The 22,199-nt window shown below is 34.6% G+C and overlaps 2 protein-coding genes across 2 annotated transcripts; both read left to right on the forward strand.

The window, feature by feature from the left end:
- The first annotated feature begins 365 nt into the window (after positions 1 to 365).
- Positions 366 to 4,530, forward strand: LOC128226787 (neuropeptide FF receptor 1-like). The gene is made up of 2 exons (XM_052936845.1): positions 366 to 563; positions 882 to 4,530. Exon 2 carries the CDS (start codon positions 918 to 920, stop codon positions 2,181 to 2,183), a length of 1,266 nt encoding a protein of 421 aa, XP_052792805.1. The 5' UTR covers positions 366 to 563; positions 882 to 917; the 3' UTR covers positions 2,184 to 4,530.
- A 9,507-nt stretch (positions 4,531 to 14,037) lies between these two features.
- Positions 14,038 to 16,485, forward strand: LOC128229035 (alpha-2A adrenergic receptor-like). Its single transcript, XM_052940678.1, has one exon. It carries the CDS (start codon positions 14,038 to 14,040, stop codon positions 15,256 to 15,258), a length of 1,221 nt encoding a protein of 406 aa, XP_052796638.1. The 3' UTR covers positions 15,259 to 16,485.
- The last annotated feature ends 5,714 nt before the right edge of the window (positions 16,486 to 22,199 follow it).

Raw genomic sequence — 22,199 nt, forward strand, 5'->3', positions numbered from 1 at the left:
TATAATAAATGGCTTTGTAACGATGTTTAACCGTAGTGCCAAGACTTGGTTATTGTTGTGGCGTCCACTGCTCTCATGATAAATGTTATTTTAAAGAGGAAACGGGCCGTACACCGTACCGTATAGTTTGTTGCATTTGATGTGTTTCAGATCTGACTGTAATGCAGCTATGTAACGCCATGAAACACGCCGGTAATCACAAACTATGCAGAATACCTCGGTTGCGACAAACTTCGCTGCATGTGAACATATAAACAACCAGTGTCGTGCATTTGCCATGTAAAAACGAAATATAAAACGCATAGCTCGTGTTATTCAACCCTTTACATTTAATAAAGTGGTTGTTTAAGCAAAAACACCATGAACACTTTGCTTATTCCGGAAGATGAAAGTACTTAGGGATTTCATGACGGTCATTCATTGGTTAACGTTTAGACTTCCTTAGTGTTTGTGGTACATGTTTGATGGATTTGTCGAAGTGATTGTGAATAATAAAAGGGAACATTTAAATGATATTCAGTACCTGTAGGATAATGTGTATCTAAAGTGATATATAACCATAAGTATGTATTATTTTAACATCATGTTCTACTAAATGTTTGCTAAGCACGACCTGTTTATTTTGATTATAAATTTCTGTTAACTGAAACATAATTGATTTATGTACAAAACATTCAGAAAAAAAGTACAAAGTATCCGCTGTTCATTTATTCATAATTTGATATGTGTTGATAGAATGCATGTATTTTCATTTAATATTTTATCATAAAGGCAATGAATTCTAAACTCAAATGTAAAGATGAATCCCAACATGTAGACATGAAATTGGTAATTATTGAATTATTCTGCATACTATAAAAAGGTATGTGACACTGTTTCAGTCTTCAACTGCCAATAATAGGTCAGTACATCCCATCATGCCGTTACCTAGCAACCACACTGAATCCTCCAGCACCGTTGTGAAGATGCTTAACAACTCAACGTTGCCAAGCGATGACAACATGACTACAGCTGCAAACACGGCAGAACTTATTCAGCGCCTCAATGATGAGATGGCTCGGCTGATGCTCCCTGCCACAATTTATATAGTGGTTCTTATGGTTCTTGGTTTAATTGGCAATGTGATGGTATGCTTCTTCTATGGCTGCAAGACAAAGCGAACTACAAACACATATTTCATTGTGATACTTGCGCTGTATGACATAATTGTTTGTGCCATTTCCATGCCAACAGAACTCGTCGACATACAGCTGTACTATACATTCGAAAACAATGTCGCTTGTAAAATTCTGCGATTTGTTAACTACTTTGCTGGAATTGGGTCAATTCTTACTCTCGTTGCCATAGCGACCGATCGTTTTAAAAAGATATGCAGGGCAACGCAACCTCAGTTGACTTTCAAAACAACAAGGTTTGTTAGTGTTGGCATTATAGGAATTGCAATTTTCTTGTCATGGCCTTCTTTGTTGATCTATGGATCAATAAAGGTTCCTATTGACAACGAGTATGGTCTTGATCTATGGGGGTCAGACTGTACCTCTACGAAAGACAAAGCATACCGGAAATATGTCTGGATGTTTAAAGGAGTACATATCTTACTCTTCATTATCTTATCAATAACACTAATAGTGTTATACAGCATTATCGGAAACAAAATATTTAGTCACAATAAAAATCTACAAAAACATCGTCCTTTCCAAAAACAAACGTCAAACAAGGACGCAGAGATATCTTTTACGAACACGCAAACCACCACGACCGATGAAAGAGTTAGCAAAGATTCCAAAGATCATTCTGCTTCCACACTGGACCGAGGCACTCACAGTATAATGAAAAATCATGTCGGAACTAAGACTAGCGTTATTCCACCAAAGAATATAAGCGTTGACAAGGAATCTGTGAGGATAACCATGGTGATGATCATCGTTACTGTTATATTCATACTAAGTTTCCTCCCTTACCTTTCGTTGACCGTATGGAGGATAGTGGAAGGCAATTACGAGGCGTTATTTCTCTCCGGAGCTGGGTTGGTCGGTTTCAACATTGGGACAAGGTCTTTCATGCTGAATAGCAGCCTTAATCCTTGGATTTACGGCATATTCAACAGGAACTTCAGACGATTCTTTTTTGGATGGTGTTGTGATTGTTTTGCCTACATTAAAAAGCGTTGTCAGCGACTTTAGAATTTTGCACTGACTATAAATGATTACTTTCACGTCGATGTGTTGTATGCTGCAATAAACGTTTTTTTTAATTGTTAAGGTAATGACTTAATTTTCATAAAATGAATCGCGAAAGTTGCGCACAGAATCAAATGTACTACTTAAACTCGGCACCAAAATTTGGGATCCAGCTAAAGTTTCATACAACCTCATGTATATAACGCTATTGCGGTCGTCCAATGTCCAACGTGCGCTGTCAACCACAACTTGAAGTGCCACATACTATATTTATACGGCTTTGCCTATTTCAACCAAACTCCATAGGAATCATTATGATCATTAACTTGTCGTCGTTTGAACTTGTTCGGTGAAAAGCGTTCCATGATTATTGCTCTGGCGGCCTTGAAAACAGAAATTAAACATCTTTAAAATGTCAATATTAACTTTGCTTTGAACATATTTATTTCATGAATATATACAGATGAAAACATATATTTCATTCTAAATATTTAAGAATTTGATTGGAAGGTAAAAGCTTATAAAGATCATCTTCTTCTGTAAAAAGCAGTTAGATATATTTATTTGGTTGTCTTTTTAAGGATAAGTGCATTTATAGATATTTCAAAGCACGTCGTACATGTTTATGTCGTAATGTTGATTAAATATTGATTTTGTAATAGAGGGATTAACTACTTTACACATAGTGTTTAAGCTAGATATCATTTTAACAAAACATGACCGTCAGCGCGTGTTTCTTATTTCCCGCGACTTAGCCATGCTGAACACATCATATAATATTATCATGCCGGAAGTTAAACAATAAACAAGGAGTGTGTCCATTACATTTGTTCATGTAACGTTGTTGGTATCGTAAATTTAGTTCCTTACCACTATAACACACATGAGAGAAAACGTTATGAAATATTTGTATTTAACTTATTTATGTTGTTGCTGTATATGCCTTTTCGACATTTAGTTGTTGTTATTTTAAATTGTTTTATTTTTGTAATATGTATGTATTAAATCAATTGAAAATACCAAATAATATATGTGTTTGTCCACAAGGACAATGGTCTTCTGGACTGAGTATCGTTTTAGAGGGCGCTGTGGCTTTATTGTTATTAACGCTGTTAAAGGACTTCGGATATCTATTTAAATTTGCCGGTCATCATTGTGAAAAATCAACTTTCATAATCATATTCTTCTATTGCATCTGTTTTATTGATATAGTTTTTTTTAGGCTATGCAAGATTTTAAATTAAAAAAAAAAGGAAAGGACTTGTGGAATTTTAATTCTAAAACAATGGTTTCCACTATACGCTATATATTTGAAATCATTTCTATTTAAGTCAACATTGTCATTTCTATGTAAATACTGTGTATACTAATTTAAATGTCCCCATGTCAAAAGTCCTAGACACACTTTCGTTCTCGGCCAGTGGCTAGGAATATACTGCATGGTTAAATATGTTAATATATCTACACATATAATTTATAAACAGATGCATACGATATATATTTATAAATCATTTAACTGTTATAATTCTAAGCATGCAATCATCATTCTTCAGAGCATTGTTGAAACAATAATTATTATCGTGTGCCTTTTTCTAATCATGCATGTAAATAGTTCCAGTATTGTATATATGTGTTTTATTAATAGACATATGTATATTTATGAAAACTATATAAAAAACATATTGAGCTTATTTCTGTCATTTTGGTGATATTTGAAATATACATCAGTGTGCTGTAATCAACTGAAATTAAAGGTTGTCCATGGATGTAAAAAACAACAAAACATTTAACACTTTAGTAAATACAATGAATATATACATATATGCACTTAATTGCTTGAAAACGAACATAAAAAATAGGCAACATAATAATGTTCAAGGTCCTTCAGAATTTCAGTGCTAATAATTTGTTTCCGATATTATGTGACCTCGAGTCATAAAAGAAAACTCCCTCACCTATGATATTTTAGAATGAATTTTTGAAAAAAAAGCTTTGTCCATTTATTAAAGTTATATAAGAAAAACAGACAGAATTTAAGGGAAATTCTTAAAGTTATTTGCAGAATGGGGTAAAACTAATGTTTCTCTAAAAAAATCACCAGTGGCAGAACATTCATAAAATCTAATATTTAATTAAATCATTCTGTTAGGATAACATTTCAACGTTTTGGGGAATTATTCTGAAAGTGGTGTTGGACATATAAAGTGCTCGTACATTGTGTTCAATATTTCATGTGGATTCATTTCTGGGATTAAGTATATTTTGAAAATGAACATACTCCTTAACTTAAGTTATTTACACCCAAGTATTTCTCTCTCTTTTTTGTAAAACTGTTAATAAATAAACTGCTGTTTAACATGTGTTGGTTGCCTTTCTTGTTTTGTGATGATTACAACTCACACTATCTGAATAAAGTGCAGTGTGACTCGGGTCAGAAGAGTAGATATATCGTCATGCATTGACAGATAAGCAAATCCTTCTAGAGCACCAAGATGAAAAAAAATCTATTTTTTTGTCTTGTTATTATGTTACGTAGGCATTATTGATGGATCGCGATGGAGTGACTGTGGTATGTACAAGTAGATTGAATATGGAGGTTTGACATTGAAGTGATCCCAGGGTTATCAGAAATCTGAATTTTGACCTTTTTCTTAATAAAGCTGCACGTTTTGGTGTTCTTTTTTCATATAATCTTTAGAGCAAGACTTCAAAGTTAAAACTGATTTTTTCACTAGAAAAATAATTTTACCTTTAAAGATGCACTCTCACAAATTGACAGTTTTGACCTTTTTTTCCTTTTTTGGTTGTCTCAGAATCAGCTTATTTCGGCATCAGTGCCTTCAAGTCAGTCATATAAGATAACATAGACCAGATCTCAATTGTTTGATTAACTTTGAAAAATTTCAGTTTTCTTAAAGCGTTAGTTATGCTTTTAGCTATAAAACATCAATTTCCAAACGTAAATATGTAAACTGCGATCTGCTCTTTTGTCAGCAGTCCTATATCACTGGTTTCCAGACATTTACTCAAAAAGATACACATAACAAAAATCAATCTGTGAGAGTGCAGCTTTAACATTTGGAACTTCCTGTTTTCATTCCTTTTTATATATATATGTAATTGACAAACGTGTTTTTTCAATGGTGGCCTTTTATTGAGCATTTATACGTCACTTCTGTGCCTCGAAATGCAGCCTTGAACAAGACAACGGCTGCGCTGACGTTCGACAAGTTTAACGTGTGGCCGGTTCCAGCGCACATGCCGGGGGAGCTGCATTTCTCGGCGGACCTGACGGTGAATCGGCCGCTCCCCCACCTGTACGTGGACGAGGAAGTGCATGAGGTCATCAGGCACTACCTCTTTGAGCTGCCCTGTTTCCGCGCCGGCGTCGGCACATGGTAATGATGTACTTATTTCCCCAAATTATCAAAGCACTGAAGGGCCAGAATTCACCATCAAATCAGCGGTTCGGTACGATCCGCTATGGGTATTGAGTGATTTTGTACGGACTCGTGTTTATAATTTGGACAAGTACTTATAATAAGTAAAAAAAGTTATAAACCAAATTACACAACTTGTTTGCTTGTATAATCGGACCGAAAAAGGAACTTCCAAATGCCTTCTAAGTTATCAGCTATTCTGTCTTTTCAGTTCTGACCTTGACGCGTGCGAGTACAATACGATCGATGTTCCTGCGATCTGGGAGCGTTTCATGTTCTACCGAGAGCTACTGCCCGGTACCAAGTCTGTAGTCATCCAGGACGAAGTGATCACCCTCTCCGCCCTGCCACCCGCACTCGCCGCCATGGAAAATGTGGGAAAATATACATGCATATATTTCTCTTAGACTATGTCTATCCTGTTAGGATATTTAAGTCAAATACTGTAGGAAAAAATAAGGATATACATAATTTACATTACCATACAAGACATTCAGACTCAAGATGACATTTTGTACAAAAGTCAATTGGTGAAAAGAACACGACCAGAATGCCATTTTGCACTGAAGAGACTTGTAATTTACACTGCCTGGTTGGCGGCTTCGAACACTTTAAAGAGGTGCATATATACTTTAATACTTTGATTTAATTGGCCGGTGGAAGTGTAACCATAACATATAAGGATGCTTTGTGGGTTATTTGCCCGCGTTTTTTGTAGTTAGTTCCGCGTGATTAGTAAAAGTAAAGTCGGTCTCTTTGATGTATGAAGTATATCACAGGCCATAGACTTTGCACTTGATTTGAAACTCAATCGTTATTAACACTTCAACGATTGTGAAGAAAGATATACTAACTTATTGTGTGGCACACCAGAGAAACCGCCCCCCCCCCCCCCACACACACACTTGTCCGACTTGTAGACCACCAACCAAACTCACATGCGCCCAGGAATCGAACACAAGTCGCCTTGGTGAGAAGCGAGTGCGCTAACGACTGCGCTTACCGGACAACTCATTAAGTGGATTGGGGCTGAGCTAAAGCCACGCTCATTCGATGCTTCAAAACCTTGAAATGCTACGTTAATTTGCGAACAGAAGTAACATGTACATTCACAGATGGTTCCTAGCAACCAGATTTGTTCTTAAAACGTTTTACACACATGTAATTTACATTTTTAATCATTCCTGTTTACAGCAGCAATACACAATCAAGTTGGAGTTTAAAGAATCGCCGTACGCCACGGATCACGTGGGCTATATCGAGTTTGACTTCGAGTTTGACCTCCCCGGATACACGGGACCCGCCGCCCCCGTCGGGTGACACCGGCGTGGCATGTCGTTTATTCCGCCGGGCCAAGATGGCAATAGTGAGAGCCGGGCCAAGATGGCAATAGTGAGAGCCGGAACAAAATGGCAATAGTGAGAGCCGGGCCAAGATGGCAATAGTAAGAGCCGGGCAAAGATGGCAATAGTGAGAACCGGGCCAAGATGACAATAGTGAGAGCCGGCCAAGATGACAATAGTGAGAGCTGGGTCAAGATAACAATAGTGAGAACCGGGCCAATATGGCAATAGTGAGAGCCGGGCAAAGATGGCAAAAGTGAGAGCCGGGCCAAGATGACAATAGTGAGAACCAGGCCAAGATGGCAAAAGTGAGAGCCGGGCCAAGATGACAATAGTGAGAACCTGGCCAAGATGAAAATAGTGACAACCGGGCCAAGATGGCAATAGTGAGAGCCGGGCCAAGATGACAATAGTGAGAACCGGGCCAAGATGACAATAGTGAGAGCCGGGCTTGAGTACAGTTTTGCTATACTTGCATTAGGAATACTTGACGCTTGTGGACCATTCGGAACTCCAAATCGTCTTTGATCGCATGGTAATGTACAAAGCCATTCGGAACTCCTCGGACATTTTCTATCGAAACAACCCAGATCAAGAACGTACGTGTTCGTACATATTTTTATACGTACTTTTATTCTCTGGTACTGTCTCCACTTCGCAATTCATTCCATGCTACAACAGACCATCATAGCGAATATGTATTCAGTATTACGCCGTATAAAGACTTATACCAATTATCATACAGGTCTTATATTAACAAAGTACAGGTAGTATTTTTCCAAAAAAGGAGCATGCTAAATTATGTTTGTTATTTCTAGTTCATTAGTTTTACAGATTCCAAAACACATTAACATATCAAAGCACTGAATGTATTGATTTTTATTGCAAAATATTTTAAATGGAAATGTCATAAAATAATACACATTTGTCAGGGAAATTTGGTCACATATTGGGCCGATTGATCAGAAAGACGCCAAGTACTTAACGATGATATACTGATATATTTAAAAGTATTTAAAGGGGGCATAATTCAAAATACACAACATCGCCATGTCAATGCTGGAGCAATGTTGTCATTGATATACTCAACGCTGTATTTTTAACATTGTTTCAACGTTTGAAGTCGCTTCAACGTTCAATTCTGATTGTTAAAAGTTTTTTTATCAAGCCAGCTCATCATTTATAATACAAAAAATGTCTTATACTGCTCACAAAATTGAAATGACCTTGACATTTTTTGGTATTATGAATGATGAGCTGGCTTAATAAAAAAACTTTTAACAACGTTGAAACAAAAAAATACAACGTTGAATGTATCAATGACAACAAGAGGTAATTATTAATGGTTGTTTCCCTGGGCAAAGGAAGTGATGGCAGTTGACGCAGAAGTGATGGATATGGATGTCACAGGTTGCTAAAAAGCAATTGGTTGATATGGATGTAGGTTTTTACTATGTCATTGGTTGCTTTAGACAAAGGTAATGCTAAGATTTGCATTGGTTGCTAAGAAAGTTATTGGTTGCTAAGGAAGTCATTATTTCCAAAAGAAGTCATTGGTTAATATGGATAAAGGTAGTTGTTAAGGAAGTCATCGGTTGCTGAGGGAGTCCATAGTTGATCAGGAAGTAAGTGGTTGCTAAAGTAGTCATTGGTTGCTAAGGAAGTCATATGTTGCTAAGGAAGTCATTGGTTGCTATGGACGTAGGTTGTTGCAAAGAAGTAAGTGGTTGGTTAGAGAGTCATTGGTTCCTCAGAAAGTATTGCTAAGAAAGTCAGGGGTTATTAAGGAAGAACATGGATGATAGGGAATTTTCTGCTTGTTATAGATAAAAAAGTTGTCAATTGATACCAGTTGCTTTATTTGCCAGGCATTCGGATTTAAATGGTTTCGTGACATTTAGAGTGCTCAGTATTTGTTTAAAACCCAGAAAAAGTGTATCGCGTGTGTCTTTATTTTTCATTGAGTAGTTAATTTACACAAGGCACGGGTCTTTAAATTAAATAGAGGAAGAGTTTTGCATTTCCTTGTATCTTTCTAGAGCAGTTTTTCAATACGCCTGATATTAAGATGTGACTGGAATTGCGGCAACTTTGAACTCAAGTCAAGGTGGCGTCTCAGCTGTTCAAGCCAAACTGCTGTACTTGGGTGTGGGTATGGCTTCATCTACTGTAAATAAACTAACAGTTCTTGCATACTAAATTGCGACGTATGAACATGCAATTTTCCTGCCCACTCCATCCAAGACGCTGGTTTTTGATCTACTCGGGATTATGTTTTATATGAATGATATAACTATAAATTATGTTTTATGATGTGTATGAATTTACTTACGACATTTTTCCTCATAATTTTTTTATACACTCACATTTTCTTTATATTATTCAAATACCAATACAATTGAAATGGTTCAACGTCGGGTAATCCGTTTGGTGAAACATGACTTCTCCCTTTTCTCCAGTGTTACAAGCATGCAGGAAAGTCTGGGTTGGCGCTCACTCGAACTTCAAAGGCTAGATTCGCGACTCGTAATGTTTTACAACATATATATATATATATACTATTACCATGGGCTTGCTATTTTCCTATAATCTACTTTTATTTGTTTTGTATGAAAAAGACAAACTGCGGAAACTATACCATGGAAATAACATAACACATGTGTTCATTTAACATTTAATCTAATTTTTCAAGTGAAAAACAGCAACAATTTAACCCTAAGTATTGATAAACATAACATATGCAAAAGAAAGTGTCAGGCATAATCATGATAATTATCTAGATCTACAACCTAAGGAGAAAACTTAATCAATAACGGATACATTTATCTACCAGGAAACCCAGTGTGTATCACTTAAATGTTATCCAATGCTAGGCATTTTATACAGAAAATGTGCTTTTGAAATATACTCAAAAAGGCTTTCTAAAGTGAAATTGTACGAAAAATGATTCCTTCAATTGAAATCAGAGAGAGAGAGAGAGAGAGAGAGAGAGAGAGAGAGAGAGAGAGGGAGGGAGGGAGGGAGAGAGAGAGAGAGAGAGAGATGCTGTATTATCTACACTACTCAAGCACTTCAATTGACGATGCATTAAATAACATTACTTCCCTTAATTCATAAATTCTATCGCATGTATTGTGTACTATAAACCGATGTAGTACATTTTAATTTTGATTTTGTCAACCAGACTTCACCCAGTAAACATGTAATAAAAACAGTGTGTCTTTGCCTCACCCATCCGAATGAATACAACACATATTATAAGTATGCGTTTAAATCGCCGAAGCAAAACGAATGGAATCTATATAATTTATTTTATTATTACATATTATGTAAAATAAGTGAAATGGTTATTGGTATACATACCATTATTTAAATGATAAGACGTCGTTCAGTATGTGTTTAAACTCTTCTTTTTTCATTTTTCGCTGCCTAATCCTTATCAAGTCTGGTCAAATCACTCTGGAATTATAACTGTGGTAACCTCTGCTTGGTTGCCCTATTCATGTTCTTAGTTCCCCCATATTGGGAGAAAATACAAGGTCCGTCGCTAGGGTAACTGCTAGATCCAAAAGGCCCTGCTTATAAACTCAAAGAAGGCGATTAAGCACCTAGATATCTACCTAACCTGTATGGAATAGTTTCCACATACCTCCTTTAATTGTCCCGCATACATTAACTGCGAACTAACTAATTGGCTGCCATTCGGGTGGCGGAAGGGATAATTGAATTTTGTCTCGAACGTGTTTCTGACATCATGGCGTTCTCTTGGTTTAACATTTTTATATCAATTTATGTCATCACTGCTTTTTTAATCATTTATAACAATGTTTGAACTTATGAATATGTACCCTCATTCGAATTATGCTGAAAAATATATATTGACATTCAAGCGTCGTTGATATCTTGCATCAAACTCGTCTTGTCTTTAATTTAACGAACCCTTAAAAATGACCCTACAACTGATATTTCCACCTGGGAAAAATAGGATCCTATTCTTCACAGCTGGGAAACATAAGATCTCATTTGCCACACTTTTCGAACATATATGTCACAGCTCCTGGGAAGTTTGTGATCGAACCCGGTTTTTTATGTACCATGAAATCACATTCTTCACAGGTCAAAAATTGCATCATTTTTTTAACAAAAAAAGTAAATTTTACAACTGAGTCACATTTGTCACATATTACTATTTCCAGTATTGCAGATTTATTCTGTTGATATACATATATGCGTATATATTCTAGTCATAAAGAATCGTTGATTATGTTGTTGTCGTTTATGTTGTTGTTGTTGCTGTAAGTTGGCTGCAGTTGTAGGCGCAGTGGCGGTTGTTGTAGAGATAGTCGTTTTATTTTTTTTTATGCTGTTGCTGTACGGGTATTAGTGGTATAAGTAGAAATAGTATTGGTTCTTGTTGGCACCGTGATAGTTGGTGTATGCCTAGTAAAGGTAGATGGCATTGTTTTGTTGTTGTGAGTTGTGTTGGCATAGACAGATGTACTGGAAAAAGTATTTCCAACGCTTTCAACGGCTAAATTTCGGGCAAGCAGTGAATACCGCAGTGCTAGAGCAGCTTTGGTTTAAAGATAATTCTGTTCCGAGCTTGCCTGATATCGTCGAGCATTTACGATAGTGTAACAATTCACCCTCGGGGACACAATCTGATCAAGATAAATATAGAGAAAATTTTAGTTTTAAAGGGACTGCACATCAGATTGGCACCAAAAAAAGTTTTTTTCTGTAACGAATCTCGGGACAATTGTTTAATAAAATGTTTTACTCGTTCATACCGTAAAAGGAATACAAAAAAAAACAAAAAAACAAAAAGGTGTCGAAGAACCAGTGTCGACAAAATTGCAGTGCAGCGTTGTATCCACTGAACTACGATGGCTTCGTCTAGAGGTGTTATATAAATAAGCTATACACCTAACTCGGTAATATCACGTTATAACATCGACTAGCCAATCACGCATAAGGAATGAATTCTATTAGGTAGACATACCCAGTAATCTTTTTTAATGGAAAAATACGAAAACACTGCGAACAATTAATTAGTTGTAAACTATGTGGTACTTCAGTTAGTAAGTTTCAATGCATTGTATACATCGATACCAAGATTATGTCAGTTTTCGACAATTTTCTTTTTTTTACGCTATTTCATCATAGGGAGTACAGTCCCTTTAATTAAGAATTGGTGATGGTGTTGTTGTTATTGTTGTTGTAGGAATATGTTTTATTGTTTTTGTATAAGGCGTAGTTTTAAGAATATTTTGTTGTTGTTGTTGTTGTTGTTGTTGTTCTTCTTCTTCTTCTTCTTCTTCTTCTTCTTATTATTATTATTATTATTATTATTATTACTTTTTTCATGCTATTATTATTATTATTATTATTATTATTATTATTATTATTATTATTATTATTATTATTATCATCATCATTATTATTATTATTATTATTATTATTATTATTATTATTATTATTTTATTTTTATTATATTTTTATTTCTTTTGATTATTACATGTTTTAGTATCAAATTTATCAAACAGCAAAATCTGTGAAGAATATGATTCTCTTGCTTACCACCATTTTGGTCAATCATATATGTCACAGTTTGAAACTGTGAAGAATAGGATCTTATTTTTCCCAGAACTGTGAAGAATATAATCTGGGATTAATAAGGTCCTACAGCGCTCTCTTGTTTTGTTTTTTTTATCAATTCATGTCATCACTGCTTTTTTAATCATTTATAAGAAAATTTGAACTTATGAATAGGTACCCTCATTCGAATTATGCTGAAAAATATATATTGACATTCATGCGTCGTTGATGTCTTGCATCAAACTCGTCTTGTCTTTAATTTAACGACCCCTTAAAAATGACCCTACAACTGATATTTCCACCTGGGAAAAATAGGATCCTATCCGTCTTGTCTTTAATTTAACGAACCCTTAAAAAAGACGCTACAACTGATATTTTAACAGTGACGAGTTATCAGTTTTCAAATGCTGAAGTGATCATAATTTAATGTTGAAAAGTTGCCGGGGTCAGCCTTGGCGTACTGTCGTATCAGCCATAAATAAGATACTACTGATAAAAATTAAATCACATGTTAAAAGAAATATTAAATGGCTTTGTAACGATGTTTTACAGTAGTGCCCAGACTTGTTTATTGTGGCGTTCACTGCTATCATGATAAATGTTATCTTAAAGAGGAAACGGGCCGTACACCGTATAGTTTGTTGCATTTGATGTGTTTCAGATCTGACTGAAACGCAGCTATGTAACGCCATGAAACAAGCCGGTAATCACAAACTATGCAGAATACCTCGGTTGCATGTGAACATATAAACAACCAGTGTCGTGCATTTGCCATGTAAAAATGAAATATAAAAAGCATAGAACGTGTTATTCAACCCTTTACATTTAATAAAGTGGCTGTTTAAGCAAAAACGCAGTGAAAACTTTGCTTATGCCGGAAGATGCAAGCACTTTGGGTTTTGATGACGGTCATTCATTGGTTAACGTTTAGACTTCCTTAGTGTTTGTGGTACTTGTTTGATGGATTCGTCGTAGTCCTAGTGATTGTGAATAATAAAAGGTAACATTTAAATAACATTCGGTATCTGTATAATGAAGTGTATCTGAAGAGATATATTATCACATGTATGTATTATTTTAACATTATATACTGCTAAATGCTTGCTAAGCACAACATGTTTATTTTGATTATAAATTTCTGTTAATGAAATATATATGAGTTATATACAAAACATTCAGTAAAAAAGAAAAAGTACAATGTATCCGCTGTTCATTTATTCATAATTTGATATGTTTTGATAGAATGCATGTATTTTCATTTCATACTTTTTCATCAAGCAATTAATTCTTAACTCAAATGTAAAGATGAATCCCAACATGTAGACATTTAAATTGGTAAATATTAAAATATTCTGCATATTAAAGATAAAAAGGTATGTGACGCTGTTTCAGTCTTCAACTGTCAATAATAAGTCAGTACATCCCACCATGCCGTTACCTAGCAACCACACTGAATCCTCCAGCACCGTTGTGAAGATGCTTAACAACTCTACAACGTTGCCAAGCGATGACAACATGTCTACAGCTGCAAACACGGCAGAACTTATTCAGCGCCTCAATGATGAGGTGGCTCGACTGATGCTCCCTGCCACAATTTATATCGTGATTTGTATGGTTCTCGGTTTAATTGGCAATGTAATGGTATGCTTCTTCTATGGCTGCAAGACAAAGCGAACTACAAACACATATTTCATTGTGATACTTGCGCTGTATGACATAATTGTTTGTGCCATTTCCATGCCAACAGAAATCGTCGACATACAGCTGTATTATACTTTCGAAAACAATGTCGCTTGTAAAATTCTGCGATTTGTTAACTACTTTGCTGGAATTGGGTCAATTCTTACTCTCGTTGCCATAGCGACCGATCGTTTTAAAAAGATATGCAGAGCAACGCATCCTCAGTTGACTTTCAAAAGAACAAGGTTTGTTAGTGTTGGCATTATAGGAATTGCAATTTTCTTATCATGGCCATCTTTGTTGATCTATGGATCAATAAAGGTTCCTATTGACAACAAGTATGGCCTTGATCTATGGGGGTCAGACTGTACCTCAACGAAAGACAAAGCATACCGGATATATGTGTGGATGTTTAATGGAGTTCATTTCTTACTCTTCATTATCTTATCAATAACATTAATCGTGTTATACAGCATTATCGGAAACAAAATATTTAGTCACAATAAAAATCTACAAAAACATCGCCCTTTCCAAAAACAAACGTCAAACAAGGATGCAGAGATATCTTTCACGGACACGCAAACCAGCACGACCGATGAAAGAGTTAGCAAAGATTCCAAAGATTATTCTGCTTCCAAATTGGACCGTGGCACTCACGGTATAATGAAAAAGCATGTCGGAACTAAAACTACCGTTACTCCACAAAAGAATATAAGCGTGGAAAAGGAATCTGTGAGGATTACCATGGTGATGATCATCGTCACTGTTATATTCATACTAAGTTTCCTCCCTTACCTCTCGTTGACCGTATGGAGGATAGTGGAAGGCAAACACGAGGCGTTATTTCTCTCCGGAGCTGGGTTGGTCGGTTTCAAAATTGGGTCAAGGTCTTTCCTGCTAAATAGCAGCCTTAATCCTTGGATTTACGGCATATTCAACAGGAACTTCAGACGATTCTTTTTTGGATGGTGTTGTGATTGTTTTGCCTACATTAAGAAGCGTTGTCAGCGACATTAGAATTTAGCACTCACTATAAATGATTACTTTCACGTCGATGTGTTGTATGCTGCAATAAACGTTTTTTAATTGTTAAGTTAATGACATAATTTTCATAAAATGAATCGCGAAAGTTGCGCACAGAATCAAATGTACTATTTATACCCGGAACCCAAATGGGGATCCAGCTTAAGTTTCATACAACCTCATGTATAACGCTATTGCGGTCGTCCAATGTCCAACGTGCGCTGTCAACCACAACTTTAAGTGCCACATACTATATTTATACGGCTTTGCCTATTTCAACCAAACTCCATAGGAATCATTATGATCATTAACTTGTCCTCGTTTGAACTTGTTCGGTGAAAAGCGTTCCATGATTATTGCTCTGGCGGCCTTGAAAACAGAAATTAAACATCTTTAAAATGTCAATATTAACTTTGCTTTAAACATATTTATTTCATGAATATATACAGATGAAAACATATATTTCATTCTAAATATTTAAGAATTTGATTGGAAGGTAAAGCTTATAAAGATCATCTTCTTCTGTAGAAAGCAGTTAGTTATATTTATTTGGTTGTCTTTTTAAGGATAAGTGCATTTATAGATATTTCAAAGCATGTCGTACATGTTTATGTCGTAATGTTGATTAAATATTGATTTTGAAATAGAGGGATTAGCTACTTTACACATAGTGTTTAAGCTTAATATCATTATAACAAAACATGACCGTCAGTGCGTGTTTCTTATTTCCCGCGACTTAGCTTTGTTTAGCACTTAATATAATATTATCATGCCGGCAGTTAAACAATAAACAAGGAGCGTTTCTATTACATTTATTCATGTAACGTTGATGGTATCGTAAATTAAGTTCCTTACCACTATTTACATACATGAGAGAAAACGTTATGAAATATTTGTATTTAACTTATTTATGTTGTTGCTGTATATGCCTTTTCGACATTAAGTATTTTTTCAATTGTTTTATTTTTGTAATGTGTATGTATTGAAACACTTGAAAATACCATTTGATATATGTATTTGTCCACATGGGGTTTATCATTCTAAAAAGTTTTAATAGCGGAACTATTCGGCTAAGTAGCTGATTCTTGGCCATTCCCCAGGGACGGTTTATCATTTAAGAGGGCGCTGTGGTTTTATTGTTATTACCGCTGTTACGTGTATATTATCTTGAAGGACTTCGGACATCTATTTAAATTTGCCGCTCATCATTGTGAAAAATCAACTTTCGTAATCATATAATTCTTTTGCATGTGTTTAATTGATAAAGTTTTATTAAGGCTATCCAAGATTTTAAATTTACAAAACAAAAACAAAAATGAAAGGACTTGTAGAATTTTAATTCTAAAACAATGGTTTCCACTATACGCTATATATATATTTGAAATAATTTCTATTTAAGTCAACATTGTCATTTTTATGTAAATACTGTGTGTATTTATTTGAATGTCACCATGTCAAAGGTCATAGACACACTCGTTTTCGACCAGTGGCTAGGACTACACTGCATGGTTAGATATGTTAATATATCTACACATATAATTTATAAACAGAAGCATACGATATATATTTATAAATCATTTAACTGGTATAATTATAAGCATGCAATCATCATTCTTTAGAGCATTGTTGAAACAATAATTATTATCGTGTGCCTTTTTCTAATCATGCACGTAAATAGTTCCATTATTGTATATATGTGTTTTATTTATTCGACATATGTATATTTATGAAAACTATATAAAAAAACATATTGAGCTTATTTCTGTCATTTTGGTGATATTTGAAATATACATCAGTGTGCTGTAATCAACTGAAATTAAAGGTTGTTCATGGATGTAAAAAACAACAAAAACATATGCGTAGCACAGGTATGAAGAAAGGTAACTATAGTAAATACAATGAATATATACATATATGCACTTAATTGCTTGAAAACGAACATAAAAAATAAGCAATTTAATATGCATAATGTTCAAGGTCCTTCAGAATTTCAGTACTAATAAGTTGTTTCCGATATTATGTGACCTCGAGTCATAAAAGAAAACTCCCTCCCCTATGATATTTTAGAATGAAATTTTGAAAAAAAAAGCTTTGTCCATTTATAAAAGTAATATAAGAAAAACATATTCTTTCATGCTTTACGATGAAAAATGGGGAAATAACAGTGAAATAACAACAGTGAAAATATCAATTTGATATTTTCACTGCAAAATAAGGAGTGAAAATATCAACTTTCAGAACTACTTTTAAATTCCTTTGTTGTTACATGTACTTGCCTTGATCAAAACAGAACATTGGACTTCAGTAAATTATGTCAAAAAATGTTTAAAAAAAAAGAAAGAAATATTTTATAAATTTAAATAAATATATAATTTGAAATTAACAACTTACCGTTTATTACCGATTATCCCGTTAATCAAACATTTTACTGATCTTTGAAGCTGAATGTTCGAACATTTGCTTTCATACCAAACAAATTACAGACAAAAACAACTGTTCGAACATAAATAAAATTTTATATCCTCGTTCAAATGTATTTTGAACTGTTAACCTTTGTAGTACGTAAAATGAGCTTCCTGGAGAATTCACACAATTTACAGATAGATCCGATATTTTTTTACCCCACCCACACCTCAAAATGTGTCAACAAACTAGCGTGGCATTTACTCTTTATCTGGAAAACAAACATTTTAAATCGAAACAGACTGGTCTCTGACAGTAAGATGACTGAATATTAACTTACTATAAAAACACGCGTACATGCAGTCTTAAACTAAGAAGAATGGTTAAAATCCAATGAGTATCCACATTTATTTTGCTAACACATTTGACCTTCCAAATTTTCATTCTTTAAATAGCGGCGTAGTAATTTGGTTTTGTATTCATGCCCATCTAAAAATAAAAAGTGTTTTCATTATTTTTTGGAACATATGTGCACTAATAATACTTCATTGTTTACTGTTCATAAAGCTTTGCAATAAAAAGAGCGAATATTAAGCTATAAGAATGAATAGCAGAGAACTATTTCTCAGCAAACCGAAAGTAGAAAAGTTGACAGCTATAACTATGCATGAGGGGCGCCCCACGGGTAGCGGCCTAAAGCCCACCCTTTTTAAAAAAGGGGGTAATTCAGAAATAAATAATAAAAACAAATAAAACTCCGAAAATAAGCATAAAAGAAACAGAAAAATTGTTTATTTCAGTGTAAGATCGTATTTTATTTCACTCGTGATCATACAAAAACTTCATTTTCACTCGTGGCTTCGCCACTCGTGAAAATATGTTTTTCTATGACACTCGTGAAATAAAATACGATCTTACACTGAAATAAACAAATATCCTCTATTTATTATATAATTTAAGGGAAAATCTTAAAGTTATTTGCAGAATGGAGTAAAATTAATGTTTCTCTAAAAAATTCACCAGTGGCAGAACATTCATAAAATCTTATATTTAATTAAATAATTCTGTTAGGATAACATTTCAACGTTTTGGGGGAATTATTCTGAAAGTGGTGTTGGACATATAAAGTGCTCGTACATTGTGTTCAATATTTCATGTGGATTCATTTCTGGGATTAAGTATATTTTGAAAATGAACATACTCCTTAACTTAAGTTATTTACACCTAATTATCTCTCTCTTTGTAAAACTGTTAATAAAAAAACTGTTGTTTAACATGTGTTTGCCTTTCTTGTTTTGTGGTCGTTACAACTCTCACTATCTAAATAAAGTGCAGGGTGACTCGGGTCAGACGAGTTGATATCTCGTCATGCATTGACAGATAAGCAAATTCTTCTAGAGCACCAAGATGAAAACAAAATCTATTTTTTTGTCTTGTTATTATGTTACGTAGGCATTATTGACGGACTACGATGGAGGGACTGTGGTATGTGCAAGTTGATTGAATATGGAGGTTTGACATTGATCCCAGGGTTATCAAAAATCTGAATTGTGACTTTTTTTTCTTAATAAAGCTGCACGTTTTGGTGTCCTTCTTTCTTTAGAGCCAGACTTAAAAGTTGAAATGGAGTTTTTCACTAGATAAAAATAATTTTACCTTTAAAGCTGCACTCTCACACCTTGACAATTTTGACATTTTTTTATTTTTTGTTGTTGTCTCAGATAAGCTTATTTCGGCATCAGTGCCTTCAAGTCAGTCATATATGATAACTCACAATAAACCAGATCTCAATTGTTTGAATAACTTTGGAAAATTTCAGTTTCTTAAAGCGTAAGTAATGCTTTTAGCCATAAAACATCAATGCCCAAGCGTAAATATGTAAACTGCGATTTGCTCTTTTGTCAGCAGTCCTATATCACTGGTTTCCATACAGTTACTAAAAAAGATGCACAAAACAAAAATCAATCTGTGAGAGAGCAGCTTTAACATTTGGAACTTTCTGTTTTAATTCCTTTTTAAATATATGTAAATGACAAACGTGTTTTTACAATGGTGCCCTTTTATTGAGCATTTATACGTCACTTCTGAAAGTGAAAGTTGGTTTAAGGTTGGAAAAATGGGAAGTAGACGACTTGAAAAACGTTATTCTGTATATCGGTGGGAACGACGTATCTGATGGCCAGGATCTTCACGAAATGTATAAACAACTGAAAGATGGAATAGAATCAGTACAACGTAGAAATCCGTACTGCGAAATGTACGTTTGCACCATTTGTCCCCGAGCGGACTGTGAGGTTAGCCAGGCTAATAAAATGCTGGCAGCGCTGTGCGAAGAAACGGGAGCCAAACTTATTAATACATTTAATAAGTTTGTATTCGGTGACGGTTCCTCAATTCCGGAGTATTAAAACCACGACGGTATTCATTTGAACAAAAAAGTAACAAGTGCTTTGGTTCGTGCAATTAACACGTCGGTGAAAATAATTCGAAGCTCAACAGACGCAGGAAGTTATCACTCCGAAATCGGCGGTGCAGTGCGAAACGCACATAAACCCGAAGCAGCTTATAGGACGGGTCGTGAAAGAAAATCTGCGGGACAACGCGGTGAAAGAACAAGGAGGCACTCGGACAATATAAACAATAAATCCCCTCGGCAAAATGTTGCCGGCATTGACAGAGAACGAGATATACCCGTAGATCGTAATAAATGGTGTACACACTGCAGAATGCAGAACCACAATACCAGCGAATGTGGACGAAGGCGGCATGCTGGAAATACACATTTTAGTTCTAGCTCTTACCGGAAATACTAGGAATCCGCCGACAAACACAATCAAGGTAATGAAACTGTTTTTCAAATTATTCCACGTAATACGTTTATAATGATACCATTACAATTATTGTATATATATAGTAAATTCTGTAATATTATGAACAAGTATATTGAAGGAATTTCAATCAGGAATCGCAATCAAAAATGTGCGAATACAAATGCATGTAACTCTGACTATTTGTTACAACCTACGGGTCAGCCTCAAAATATATATCCATTTACGTCATGTACGGTGAATACCCAAACTGATTTGATACAGGCTTTAATAATAATATTTCGACTTTGCCAATTAAACATGACAAAAAGAATCATAAAGGCTTACACATAGTCAGTTTAAATATTCAACACATTTTAAACAAGCGAGATGAGTTTCATTTATTTCAGTCATTTCACATTGATATAATTGGTTTATGCGAAACGTTTTTGACACCCAGTGTACATGATAATGAATTAGTTATTCCTGGATATAGTTTCGTGCGCAAAGATCGCCTCGACAAAGGGGGCGGGGGTATAATTGTCTACATTTCATATAAACTCTCATATGTTAGGCGATATGATTTAGAGTCCGACACTTTAGAATCCGTCTGGGTTCAAATCGCTTTACCCTGAAGTAAATCGTTTTTAGTAAACTTTGTATATAGACCTCCTGATTCTTCACAAAACTGGATAGATCTATTTGAAACTCAATACAACAAATTAGGAAGCAAGGATAGTGAAGTATATGCTCTAGGGGACTTTAACATCAATTATTTTCCAGACAAAACAAATAAATTCAATAATGCAAAATGGGAAAATTTTCTTTCAAAGTTTGGACTTTCTCAAATCATTTAAACGCCAACTAGGATTCATACAAATTGTTCGTCTATTATAGACCATATATATACAACAAGAAAAGATCTCATCTAAGATATTGCTGTATATAATTATACCATAAGCGACCACTTGCCTATCGCTTTCACGAGATCAGTAAAAAAGAAACAAGTGAAAAACAGTCACGATTCAATAACATATCGATGTTATAAAGGCTTCGATGAAGATCTTTTTAAAGCAGATTTAGTTAACTCGAATCTGATCCTTATCGATTCAATAGCAGATCCAAACTTTGCTTTGGACATTTTTTATGATACAATTCATACTGCTCTTTCTAACCATCCGACAATCAAGCAAAAGAGAATTAAACATGCGAGTCAACCGTTTTGGTTCTCGGATCAAATAAAACAAACAATTTTTTTGAGGGATTATTATTTTTTGCACAAAGATTTTGAAAATTACAATAAAACACGAAACAAAATTTCATCTATGATACGCAAAAGCAAGAAATCCTTCTATAACGATGCTATCAAAAATAATAAATCTTCAAAGTGTCTTTTGCAAAACCTGAATGATATCACAAATAACAACAAAGCACACCAATTTAGTATTCCAAATAAACTTATAGTAAATGAAAAAGATATTGAGGGTACAGTGGAAATATTGGAAGCCTTAAATTCTCACTTCACCAATATATCTAATATAATAAAGAGAAAACCATTTGCTAAGGAACATTTTTCTACTCTGCAGAAATATCTGGATGAAAAATTGCGACATCATCAATTTAATGTGGAAAATATTACTGCCCTTGATGTAAAGCACATCATTGACAAACTTGACATTTCAAAGTCCACTGGTCCTGATGGAATAGGACCAAACATTTTACGCT

Source organism: Mya arenaria, chromosome 3, assembly GCF_026914265.1.
Source record: "Mya arenaria isolate MELC-2E11 chromosome 3, ASM2691426v1".
In the NCBI taxonomy this organism is placed as follows: Eukaryota; Metazoa; Mollusca; class Bivalvia; order Myida; family Myidae; genus Mya; species Mya arenaria.